The sequence below is a fragment of the Aristolochia californica genome, unplaced genomic scaffold (genome assembly GCF_029961685.1).
Source record: "Aristolochia californica isolate CCGP_79_NKW_82.1479 unplaced genomic scaffold, dmAriCali1.0.hap1 SCAF_12, whole genome shotgun sequence".
NCBI lineage: Eukaryota > Viridiplantae > Streptophyta > Magnoliopsida > Piperales > Aristolochiaceae > Aristolochia > Aristolochia californica.
The window spans coordinates 1,294,027-1,307,728 of NW_027181793.1; the positions used below are offsets into that span (position 1 = coordinate 1,294,027).

The following is a 13,702-nucleotide window of genomic DNA, read 5'->3' on the forward strand; positions in this document are numbered from 1 at the left end:
GTTTCCATTCTTGGAGAAGGCCACAAAATCGGGTCAGAAACTCATAAATATTATCTCCTTGTTTGGTAGCTAGCATACTTTGGAAAACATCATAGATTCTTTGCAAGGAGGCGGTACTTGAATAGAGCTTAGCACATGTGTCCCAAATATCTTTGGAAGTTTCCAAGTGGACCACATTGTTAGCGACATGCTCATCCATGCTGTTAATAAGCCAACTGTTAACCATGTTATCGTTTTTAACCCATTTACAATAGACTTCATCTTCTTCATCAATCGAAGGAGGGATTTTGAGAGCATGACTGAGAAGGTCACGAGTAATGAGAACCCTCCATACCAATTCTGACCAGTTGAGGTAATTGGAAAGACCTCTTAGTGGAATTGTAGTAATTCGGAGTATGTCACTCTTATTACTCAAATGTCCACTCTCCATGTTGACACAAATCAACTGTTGTGGTCAATTGTCAAATGGCTCAAATAACAATTACAAAACGTAATTTGAAGCACCCATAGATATAATTAGTCACAAAAAATAAGCAAAGAATATTTTCACAAGAAAAACCACCAAATCATGAAAAAAATTAGTGCTTTTGTCAAGCGATAACAAACCATTACTCAACTTCTCTTATATTTATAAAAAAAATAGAGAGAAGAGAATAGATGCAACTCTTATCCTTAATCCAAACTTGACCACAAAAAAGAGAGCAATTGTAGACACGACCTTTCTTGACAAACTGAGAGCAATTTCTTGGCAAAAAAATGTCCAACTCATGGGAATACTTCAATACAAAAAAATTCAATTGCTGAAGTTCAAAAATAGAAAGAAACATTAGGAAAATCATAAAAATAGGGACAAACAACCTTTGATCAATCACGTAATTGCTACAAACTGATCAAGACTATAACATCTTTTTCTTCATAAAAGATAAATCTTCACAATGTTTATGAAGATTATCTGACTTGATGTGACTCAAGCATTCAAGAAGAGAGAGAAAAAATAGAAATCATAAAGAGATAATATGAAAAAAAACCCAGATCTTACCTATCTCTTCATGGTAGAACTCCTTCTTCTATAGAAAACTTCTTCAATGGAGGACATAACTACTTGAATAGGGATCCTAAACTCCATGCTCTGATACCATGCATAAGTTAGGACCCCATGAGAAGGACTCTAGGTTAACGTGGAAGAAGGAGAGAAGAGAGAGAGGAGGGAGAAAGGAGAAAAACGTGAGAGAGGAGAGTTTGGATTAAGGGAAGAAGAGAATGCATCAAGGGAGAAGTGAGGTTGGCTGGACGATTTCTCAAAGAGAGGGGAAGGCTTGAATGTCTTACCTCTTAGCCAATGCTTTTATTTATAGTGTTACAAAACCCTTAGGGTTAAAAGACATAATAAGACAACGTATTTACATCTTTATGCCATCCTTATGGAACATACCATAAATAACTACTCCGCCACTTCTTTGATGTGTGGGCTTCTAGCCTTGAGCTTGTGGGCTTGAGTCCATCTTCCAATAGTGATGAAAAAACATCATATATCTCCAGTTTGGTACATGCTGTGGAGAAAATTTTGGAGTTGATTGACTTCGTGAACATATAAAAAAATTATCTATGAGTTGAGACATGTTTAAGGCTTATGATATTTGCTTGTAACTTTTTCTCTCACAAAGTGATAATCCACCTCGATATACCTAATTCTCTCATGGAAACTGGGTTAGAGGCAATATGGATTGCAAATTGATTATCACAATAGAGTTCCACGAGTCCTTCTTTGTGGAATCCCAATTTTGTTAGAATAAGCCCTCAAACCAGGGAGAAGTAAGATATTTTCTTGATATCGCAACTCAAAAAGTGATGCAAAACAATGGGCTGAAATTTAGATTTTCCAATGCAACAAAATACTAGCATGACCTTTGATTCTTCCAATGCGAATATATCTTTAAATATAGATCAGATTGACATGAAATTTTATCCTTCTAAAACTAGACTTAAATGCATTTTATTCAAGTATAAATTCTCTTGATAAAATATAATTATTAGAAAATAAATAATCTGATAGATTTTGGTATCTGTGATCTGGTCGAACTAAGTATTGTTTCTCCTTTTGTCTGCTTGACCATTGACTCTTCCATGATCAATATCTCCTTATAAAAAACTCAGAAAGAAAATTGGTTGAATAAGTAAGAAAATAGACTTACATATATTTTTTTGATAAATAATTATCCATATAAAGTCTCGTTCTTGATAGCATAAAATACCTCCAAAGTTGAAGCTTTCTACTGCTTCTCAAACCTCTTTTGCAATCTGACCTTTGCTGCTTCAAATATCTTTTTTTCTCTTTATAGATAACTCCGATAGGAAACAAACCTTTTTTCTTGGAAAGTATACTTGAATATCTTTCCGCCAATATATAATTTGCAATATGAAAAGCTCATTATATAGGTGAAAATGCAAAAAAATCTAATGGGTGTAGGGACTAAAAAGAAAAGAAATACAAACCTAGACTTAGGGTTTAGGGTTTAGAGAAAAAGATCTCATTATCTTTGTGGGTTGACCAAGTCAACTCACATAACCTGCCCTGATACCATGTTAAATTTATGAAAAAGAGAAATACTTCATTGACTTATTATAATCAGAGTACATGAACCTCTATTTATAATAGAGGAAGGTAGTAGAATCTAATTACAATAAAATTATATGTCTCAATTACACCTAAAGATAAGTCCTAGCATAATTAAATAACCCAAAATAAATTGAAGATTAACATGACTAAAACACCTTTAAACTAAAATTATTTTGTGAGATCTGCTTCCATAATAATTGTGGCTCTGTTAGACTTCTTATTGTGTAAGACTTCTTATGCCACCTCTCATGATCATGGTGGATCCCATATCTTATGGGCTTGGGCCTATCTTCTAACATTCTTAGGTATGTGGGCCTTCCTTGGTCGTGTGGGCTTGAGCCCATCTTCTGGGGATCTATATCTTATGGACTTGGGCCCATCTTTGAACACTCTTAGATATGTAGGTCTTCCTTGGTCGTGTAGGCTTGGGCGCATCTTCCAACAGTTATAAATAAATTTGGAGAGGGAGCATACAAACACATCTCACCCTAATCTACTTGCTCTGTCTCTCTCTCTCTCAAGTTCTCTCTCATTCAAGCATTCTCTTCTCATGCTTCTTTCTACTCACTTCTTCTTCCTCTCACTTTCACCTTCTTCCACATTTCTAACTAAGTTCTTATAAGTCTTCCAAACCTAGAATCTAATATTGTATTAGAGTAGGAGTCCTACGGTTCAAAAATTTTCCCTACTCATATGTGGATAAAGATACCTTTGCTTTGTTACCCAACAAACCTTTCTTTCTCTAAGTTTAGATAAGTACTTAGGTTCATTGGTTACTTGTTTGTTTTTTCATTGGCATCGAAGAAGAAAAGGTTATTCTTTTATAATCTATATGCATTACTCTAAGTTCTCAAAATTTTGAACTTGAGTGGTCTCTTGGATCATGCATATTGTTAAAAGACACCCACATGTGTAGGTGTGGTATAATTAGTAAATACGAAGAACTTACATAGAGATGTCATATAATTTTAATTATGCAAGCTAGTATATGTCCTCTTATGTCATTTTTCTTTTGAATCATGTAGCCCTAGGGTATTGTTATCATTGTAAACACCTTTTCACAACTATAAATGCAACCTCAAGGAATGGGGTAGGAGCATTCAAGCCTCTTCTTCTTGTCTCAAATTCGTCCATACACTCTCTTTTCCTCTTCCTTATTTCCCTTGGTTTCTTCTCTCACAAGAATTAGAGTTCATTTCTTCTTTCATTCCTTTGAGATCTTTTGTGTTTATGTGTGGAAGAGATCTCATGGGAAGGAGAGGAGAGAGGAACTCTAGCTCTTGGAAGAGTTAGCCCCTTTCCTCTTCTTTTAATCTCATATTTCGATTCCTAATAGAGTTATTACATTTCCCTTCTATTGATTGTATATTGGACTCTTTTGATTTTCTTAACTAACTATACCAAAGATATACCAAAGAGATGCAAGAATGACCTTGATTGCTACAATGAAAAGGAACTTGGTAGATGAAAAGGAACTTGGCAGCGAATGTTGAATGGGTGCCAAGGTTTATACCAAAGAGATGAAAGAGTAAACTTGATACCTTGACACAAAAGAAACATTAATGTAGCTAATAAAAATTCAAATCTAAGTAGCATTCATGAAAGCATACAACATTCATATCTCTTCTATTCCTCTGCCCTCCTCCATCTTCCTCCTCCCCAAACGCCCCCCCCCCCCCCCCCCCCCCCAACAACGCTTCTCTATCTGGTTGATAGTAGTCTATGTGGTTGATAGTAGAGAGTCCCCAAGTCTCTCAAGTACAACTTCTATAACAACAAAAAAGCCCATAACAAATAAGCTTTATCGGTAAAAGTACTCCAAATCAGATAGTAAACAATTTGATTATTTTTTTTATCACACTTTGCAATTGTGACCAAGAGATTCTAGTTTTACAAAACATCCAATCCTAAGAGTTGTAGTTTGAAATTACAAAAATACATCCAATGCTATAAAATAGAAATAATAGTATCACCTGATAAATTGAAAAATAAATAAAATCTACACCTGTCTTTTTAATACAATGATGTATTACACATGGAGATGGATACTTGAAATGGCTACTCGATTAGAAAATTGGGTGAAAAGATGATAGACACTTAATGCATGTGTAAACCAGTAGAAAATAAATGACTTATTTTCGTTAAATAGGTACCTTGTTCTTTAGGCCACAAAGTTTAATGTGTAATGAGTTATAGGCTACATTAACAACCTTCTTAAAATGGAATGATTGCATTGTTGTTATCCCATGCATTGGTGTTTCAATTCCCATGCTAGTGGATTAGGCCTTACAAAATGCACTTGCTTCTAATCTATACCCACTTCAACTTCTATTACAATGCAACATTCAAGTAATTTATCTCTAAGAAGAAAATACCATCCAGAAAGGCATTGGCTACTTTAGTTGCCTTCGGGTTGTTAAGATACTTGAGTGCTCTATTATTGTTGGGTTGGTTATACAAGATACTAGTCCTTCTAGCTCTCTAGTTTGATTATTGAAATGAAAACAAATACATAGAACAATCAATTGGACTGCAAATAGAGTAATAGGTGTGCTTATGCAATGAAAACAAATATATAGAACAATCAATTGGACTGCAAATAGAGTAATAGGTGTCTTTATAAGCACACCGGTGCTTTTTTCTCCTAATACCCATGCTACGGACAAGATCCAAGTATAAATAGTATAACACAAATAAAAAATACATTCGATTGAAAAAAGCATATCTATTGGTGGAGCCCATTATTCTCAGCCAATGCCATGGAGATTGAATCTAAAGAGTCAACAAAGGTCCTTATAGCATGTTGCAAGTACAAACAAATGAATTAACAAGAAGCATTGTTGAAGTCAAAAATAAGAAACGAATGCATATTATCATGGTCACCTTCTCAACTCAAAAATATCTATATGCACTAGCCTCAATAGCAATGGAGTAACTGGCAGATCTACCACTATATATGATGGAATTGTAACAGATCAGATTACTTCCCCTATACAGGGCCATCCTAGAATCTACTTTTGGCTGTTCTATCATCATATTCCTACATAGTCCAAAATACATTGATTCTTTCACTCAAATATATTATGCATTGTTATAACTGCAACATCCATGAAAGTGAAGTACTTTATGGAGAGCTATCACCAATTTATTTAAGAGAGATATCAGATTTTACCACCACGAATGAATAATATCACAACCCTTGAATTAGCGTATTGCTCAATAGATCCTATCTCGTTCCAAATGATTTTTCGCCAACATAGAGTATATAGATCAATATCTGTCAAATTTACTCAAATGATAATAGAAAACCACCATTAACAAGAGACTTCTAGCAATCTAAAACAATAACTAGCAAAAACCAGCCTACTTCTCAAAACCATGAGTGGCTACTGCAATTTCAATAAGCCTATTTTTCGATCAATAAAATAACTCTTACGGTAATACCATGAACTTCTAGATTGTTAAATAATTTAGGAAACAGAAGGGGGATCAGAAACAGAGTAGAGCCAAAAGGAAACAAAACAATAGCATAAGAGGCTAAGGTATGGCTTCAAGGAGACAATAGAAGAAGCAAATGGGAGAATCAATGACAACGATGAATGGGAATTTTCGACTCATAGAGGAGAGAAGCCACCAAGGTTGCTCTTGGTCAGGCAGGGAGAAAGACTCGAAGTAAAAAAAATTAAAGCTGACCTCGATCAAGCAAAAGTTTTTATCAAACACTCATCATTCAAATTTCGTATTTTTCGCACGATAGGGATTTTCAAATTAGATCAAGCCATATATATAAACTCAGTATAAAAACAATGATGGATTATACTTCACTTTTTTCATGCCAAACAACACATAGATTCCTTAACATATCTTTTCTTACATGAAAATCTCCTAAAGTTGAGCACTAACACATTATCATTAAAAGCAGTTGACTACTCTAGGCCATACAATCAACTACTTTAGAACCATCTTAAGGCAAACAATTGACTACTCCTCCAAAAGCAACCAATTGTTAGAAATAGAAAACACGGGTATTTTTTGAAGCAATCGACTATGTTAAAATCAAAACTATCTTACCAATTTGTAACATATTATGGTGTTTACAGCCTAAATACTATATTATCGACCGCCTACGACTCCTTGCCAGCGTATTTATAAAGACACATATCTTAGTGTAAAATTGTACACTAATTTTTTTTTATTAGTAGACAAATGATACTATTAGTATTATGTTAAGTAGTTTTCCATAAAAAATATCTCCACCCTGGGACCCTTAGCAAAGTTGGAGCATGATGCAGAGGTTCGTCATGACCGTTGAAGAAGGCTAGGCCTGTGGTCACAAGAAGGTGGGACTAGTGCAATCTCAGACGTTTCAGCCAGGCTTTCAAATCAACAAAATGGCCTTCTCATCGTTGCGACCCAATTGGGTAGAATGACAACACGAGACCCGACCAGACCGACTCGGACCCACGTGATGTTACATGGGTCCCATCACGAACAGAGTCTGTTCATACTGAAAGAAGAAAAAGTGTGTCCTCCCAGAGGGACACTGACCCTTTCCCCCTTCCCTTTGGAGGACACTGTTGACGAGACCTCCCCTGAAATGACAATGGAACACTCCTGCAGTCTTCTTTTCTTATCATCCGTCCCATCACCTCCTCTCTCTTTCCTATTCTTTATCCATAATAGATAAAAAATTAGAGGGTGGGCGTGTCCTTAATAGAGAGACACCCTACCTTTGAATTGATCAATTAGGCCTATAAACTATACTCAACCTATGTTTTTTTTTGGAGTATCCAAAGTTCTTTGTTAGTGGAAGCACATGCCACCCAATTACCTGAAATCTCTCTCTTTCTCTCTCTAAAGAATGGCCTAAAGAATGGCCTATGGGTGTGAAGGCCCACCTGATGGCTGCAATCCCAAGCAACGTTTTTCATCAGAGGGGACCACCACTGATGAAGACGGATTCAAAATTCAAATGAAACGTTGGTAGGGGTAGAATGGACATTTGGTACCTTAAATGTTGGCCATTAAATGAGTTTTATCTCTTCTGCTACTGCTGCTGCTGGTTCTGTCTGTCTCTGTGAAACCGGTCATTTTCCCAAATGTGGAGGGTTTGGATGCCACAGGTGATAATGCTAAAAACTTTGTTTTCCTTTGGAAAAATGAAAGAAATAAGTAAATGTGAAAGCTGTCTGCGAAGATTTTAGTGTTTGCATTGAAATCCATTCTGATTTATGAAAACAAATTTGCTGGGTTTGGAGGACCTGAATTAGAATTTACCCAGAAACGAAACCCATCATCTTGTTCTTGTCTGTCTCTTCTTCGTGTATTTTGAAATGATGGGGTTTACTCATTTTGTTCTTTCCTTTCTTCCATTGATGACTTTCGTGAGCTACACCCAGCAGAAGACAAATTTCAATCTCCGCCTCTCAGTGAACAGAAGAGGATTAAACTATTTCTTATTTCGGCAAAACCACATCAAACCCAGAACCCTGGATGTGATTTTTTTTTTTCAGTTTCAGAGAAGAAGAAAATGATTGCTAACCTCTTTTTGATGCACGCTGTACCCACAAATATATTATATAGAATTGTTTCGTTTTGGCTGAATGTCTCCTCCATGACAGATTTCTCTCTCTGTACTGCCATGGAGGACAGGAAAAACAAAAAACAAGATGCCATGATCATTGCAAAGTTGAGTTGGGGATTATCTTAACATCCTTTAACTTAAAGGCTTAGTGATCAATGTGGGAATTCAATAAATCATTACAAGCATCAACTCTAAGAGTGGCAAATTAAGGTTCAAATCAGATCTCTGACTGGTTTATTAAAAAGAAGACGCATCCCAGCTTTTTTTTTTTTTTTTTTTTTTATATTCAGCTTTTTAAACTGTTTGGTGTTTGGATTACTTGCTTCACTTTTTGTGATTATGTGCGAGTCTAGGATGCACAAAGTATCCACATTGCATCTACTTTCATTATATTCCTGGACAGATTAAGATAGAGACTGAGAGAACGGAAGGGACCTCCATGTTGCTGAGCTTTAAACAAAAAAAGAGAAAAGCTGAAAATGGATGCATTTTTATCTTTTCAGAAATCAAGAAGTTCACTAGAAACCTACAGGAAGATGAAATGTAAAACGAAATGATGACAGGAATAGGTAGATTTAAGACTACTATTCTGTTTCTTGCGGAAAGGTTTGAGCTTTGCATTGCTCAAAACAAAAGCTCAGAGATGATTCCAAGAAGAAATCAGAATTCCAGAAAAGCAGAAATGCAGGAAAGGGGAATTACCTTTGTAGCTCTTTTTTGTTGCTTCATGAGCTCAAGGTTGTAAGAGATAACACCCCAACTGAACTTAACACAAGCAGAAATTTTTAATCAGTTTGTTCTAAAGAGAATTAAAGTACAAGCACCCTCAATATCAGATCTGCTAGAACACCTAAATAATACAACATTAGCTGGGTAATGAAAATGCAAACAGGAAGGACCAACAAAGAGAAAAGAAAAAAAGATGAGAAAACAATAAAAACATTCTCTAGAGATCCAGAGAGAGAGAGGAGAAGAAGAAGAAGAAGAATATGCCCGATAACTATTAGAGCTCAGGGGGAAGAAGTAGTTTTCTTGGCCAAGTTATGCTTGTTATTGTGCATCCAGACCTTGAGAACCCTCCTCTTGATTCCAAGCTCCTGACAGAACTGTTGCACCACAGACTCCTCTTGCTTTTGTATCCTCCACCCAACTTTCTCCGCAAAGCTCAACATCTTCTCTTTCTGCTCCGGGGTGAATTTTGTCCTGAACCTCTTCTTCACCAGAGGGGGCCTGGCCACTGTCCCACCACCGCCTTCCTGTTCATCTGATTCCGAGGGCAAGCTCCCCAAGTTGTAAGACATTATCATCTGTGGGTGCGGCCTGGGTATTAGGCTGCCGGTAGGGTACCCGAAGGCCTCCGACCCTGCAATAAGGACACCTTTCTGGCCCACAACTTTTCTTCCTTTGAGGTGGTAGCAATCACATGAGGTCTCCCCTTCCATCTCTTTCCTGTGGAAGTTCCTGTGACAGTTGCAAGCCGAGCATTTGAGAGCTTCCAGTGTGCCTTCTTCGCCGCTTGGCATGAACTCGCCACACCCGTCCGTAGCATTGCCCCCCATCGAGGCTGCATGGTTTTTGAGGCACTCCCTGTATCTGATCATCTTCTTGTACGGCAGGTGCTCCTCCATGCTGGAAGAGATGGGTCCATTGGAGGGGAGCTGCGGCGGAGCAGTGACGGAGGAAGGCAACAAGTGATTGTGCGAGGGGGGCTCATGGATTATGTGGCCGTGACCGTAGCTACTGGTTATTGGCATTGGGATATCACCTTCATGAGCAGACATATCCATTTCCTCTCTACCTCAACCCCCCCTTCAAACTTGCTCCTCGGTTTTCCTTCTTCAGCAACTACAGAAGACTGCTGGAAGAAGGAAATGGTCCGCCGCAGAGAGACTAGCTGTTACTGGATCATGAATTAGCTGGAAAGAAAACAAGAAATCACCGTACTCCCCACTGATCTATCTTATCTTCCACCTTCAGCGGCAACACACTATCAGAATCAAGGCACAGAACTGGCTGGGGAGTTTCCCGACTTGCAACGCTTGAATATCCACTAGGTAGATTTTTTTTTTCTTTTTTTAAAGAAGAGAAGAGAGTTCAAGCTGGATTAGAGACTAATCTTTCTTGCTCGGGAACCCAATTCAAGGAGATCAAAGAACACCCAGATGATTGGAGTCATCAACCGGGCTGCTTTCGTATTGAGATTCTCGGAAGGAATTAAGAGGCGAAATTCTCGATCCTGGTTTCGTCTGATTACTAGACCTTGAAATTAAAGAAAGGCGAAGAGAAGATAGCAATTAAAACATGAGACATCGTTTCAGACATTCTTCGTAAGTCATTCCTAAAAACTCACCTTTTTCTCTTTTAATACTTCTTGGGAGTGGAGAAAGAGAAAATCAAAATCAGGAAGAACAAAAAAAAAAAAACACACAGAAACAGATGTTAGCAGTTCTACGGGGAGGAAGACTTCCGTACTGCAAGAACAGTAAAACAATAGAGTTGCTTGGACTATCCAGGGAGGCGAATCACAGGGCCCAGGTCCTTGTTTTGAATAAAAGAGGAGCAAAATATTTACCAGAAACAGATAACTGCCCCCAGTCGTTTAGAGTAACATAACAATGTCGAGTGCAGGTCGCTAAAGAAGGGAGAAGAATATCAAGCAAATGCACCTCCTCCTTCCAAAAGTAAACTGATAAACCGAACTGGTTTTCCTCGCACCTTAAAATGAAGAAGTGGGGAAGAAAAATAGCAAGAAGAAATATACCCCTAAGCCATGGTTGCTTTGGGATAACCCAGGAGCAGCTGCCCCGGAACTGAACGGAAACCTTCAATCTTGTTTAGAAGCTTAGGTACAGATACCAAATGAGAGATGATGCTCAAAACAAAAGTGAAAAGTGCAACAAGAGAGGGTGGGAGAAGGAGGAGAAGAAGAAGAAGTAGGGTGAGAAATGAAGAAGATTTCTGCTTTGCTCTGGCGATTGAAGTGCTAAACAAACGCTTATACTAGTAGTGAAAAGAGCGGAAAGGCGAGGGTAGGAGAAAAGAATAGCAGATTTTTTACGGACAAAGAGGAGGCCAGAGATCTTTTAGAGAGTCTGATAAAAAGAATTAAAAAATGAAAAAATAAAAAAAGTGGGGTTCTTGCTTTGCTTGCACTATCAGGCATCAAGCTTACGCCATACAGGGAGCAGTGTGTCAGAGAAGAAGAAGAGAAAGAAGAGTGGCCCAGCTACAAATTTCAAAAACAAAACTGTCAAAATTTACTAAAAACTCCTCAGTCTTCTCCGTCTTTCAGCTCAAAATGCCTCCTCTTCTTTACCCAAACAACAGAAAAAATCAAAACTCATCTTCATTAATCACACTAAAAAAATCTTCACGGTTTAATCTTCATTGTACATCACATATTCTCTGTTTAAATCATGGCTGCCTTGACCACTAAATCTATAGTACAGTCCACAGATCCACTATTGAAGATAACAGCCACCTTTTCTAAATCTTAAATCACAGAAAATTACAGGTGAGAAACCCAGAAACAGGACGGAAACAGCCACCTTTTCTAAATCTTAAATCACAGAAAAATTACAGGTGAGAAACCCAGAAACAGGACGGAAACAGCCACCTTTTCTTAAATCTTAAATCACAGAAAATTACAGGTGAGAAACCCAGAAACAGGACGGAGGGAGGAAGTTACTTAACCTGGAGTAAAATGAGTTGTGGGTTTCTAGATGACAGAGATGAGTCCCAAGTCCAGGCTATCATCATCTCCTAAGAAGATAACATTGAAACTGGGAAAACGAAGGGGAGAGGGGCAATGAATTGTCCAAATTGCCTACTTGCAATTACCATGGTAATTGATAATGTGGCAACCTCATCTTCCCATTCTGGCTTCCTTCTATTTCTGAGACCAAACCACCCCTTGTAAAAGGATCAGAGACAGTGACCCTTTTCCCCTTTGGAATTTAAGGGCTGGCTGTCCTTCATAAGAGTAGGGGTAGGTGAGGGGGGACTCCGGCCTCAGAAGTCAGAACCCCCTTTCACCTGTCCACCAGATTTTCATCTTTTTTCTTTTCTGAAGAATTAATGCAGGAGAGAGGAATCCATAAACATTAGAAGATGGAGTTTAGGGGGGAAATTTCAACAAGCAAATCATTATAATGTTGTTTTGGTGGGTTATTACGCACCATGCACGATGTAGATAACACCCACGGACTTGGTACTGGGGGCCATTTGGGGGACCTCCCCCCCCCCCCCCCCCCCCCCCCTCCCTCTATTTCTAATGCTTGCATGAATACACGCTGGTGACTGTTTCGAGTGAGTGCGCCTGTACTAGGTTACATTTGGAGTCAATTTATCATCTTTCACGTACTCAGCTTCCTCTTTGCCTAATTATCATGATCCATTGGACTCGGAAACTTCATCTGAGCAAACCCTTCGTTCGAAATAAGCATCATTTCGATTTTGAATTTTTGTTTTTGGTGAATGAAGAATGAGTTGATCGTTTACAAAAATAAACGAGAGAAGCAACGATATACGGAACAGGGATTTATAGGAGATATGGAAAGTCTGGATCAATCTCCGGTCTAGGTTGCATCTCAAAGTATATTCACTCTATCAGTCCTACTTTATTCTTCACTATCCCTTCCCTTTATTCCTCCATGCTTCTTTCTCTCTTTATTTTTTTGTTTCATCTTCTTTTTATCTCATAATTCTCTTTCCCCCACCCCACGATTTTGACATTTTTGCATTCTCCCCCGTCTTGGTATCTAATCCAACATCTTTAGGTAAAACGATGGAAATGATTAGTAGCTTTTTGAAGTGATTATCAGTGTAGAAGAATCATATTTGCCTTTTCAGAAATGGTTCTAATTTATGGTTAAACCAAGTTGGTTTGGATCATGGGTGTGGCTGCGTTTTTATTGAAATGCGTGGTGCAAAAGAGGAGATGAGGATTTTGATTGAGAGATAGAAAGAGATAGCGCATTGAGAGATGAATTTGGGCTGTCACTGATTGGGATGGCTGTTTTCTTGTTAACGATTCTTCGAAAAGTGTGATGAATATGTTATCAGAACCATTTCTACTTTCTTGGACCAACTGCGCTTTCAATGGGTAGCGTTAACCTTCAAAAAACTTTCTAAACGTTCTGAACGATGATGATCCATTTACAGTACACAGAAAAAAAAAAAAAAGTAAAAAAGAGTTACAAGGTTTGTTAATGGAGGACGGCTTGTATGACGACGCAAGGCATAAATGAGTTGCTACGTAAAAGAAAAGAAAGAGCTTTTGTACCGGATTTTGTTAACAACTCTCCTCCATCCCCTCATATCAATTCAAAAAAAAAAAAAAAAGTATAAGCTGACATCATATCATAAATTTCGGTGCATTATACTGGTTGTTTCTTCCATTTTCTCTCTGTCTCTGCTCCAAATTGATCACATACCATCATATGCAGAGATAAGATGATCAGTTTCTGAGTGATCTGGGTCATGCCCCCAATTCAATTCGC

At 37.9% G+C, this 13,702-nt stretch overlaps 1 protein-coding gene across 1 annotated transcript; it reads right to left on the reverse strand.

Annotated features, from left to right (window-relative positions):
• Positions 1-9,010: 9,010 nt before the first annotated feature.
• LOC137946356 (zinc-finger homeodomain protein 4-like) lies at positions 9,011-11,452 on the reverse strand. The gene has a single exon (XM_068792618.1). It carries the CDS (start codon positions 9,986-9,988, stop codon positions 9,212-9,214), a length of 777 nt encoding a protein of 258 aa, XP_068648719.1. The 5' UTR covers positions 9,989-11,452; the 3' UTR covers positions 9,011-9,211.
• Positions 11,453-13,702: the final 2,250 nt, after the last annotated feature.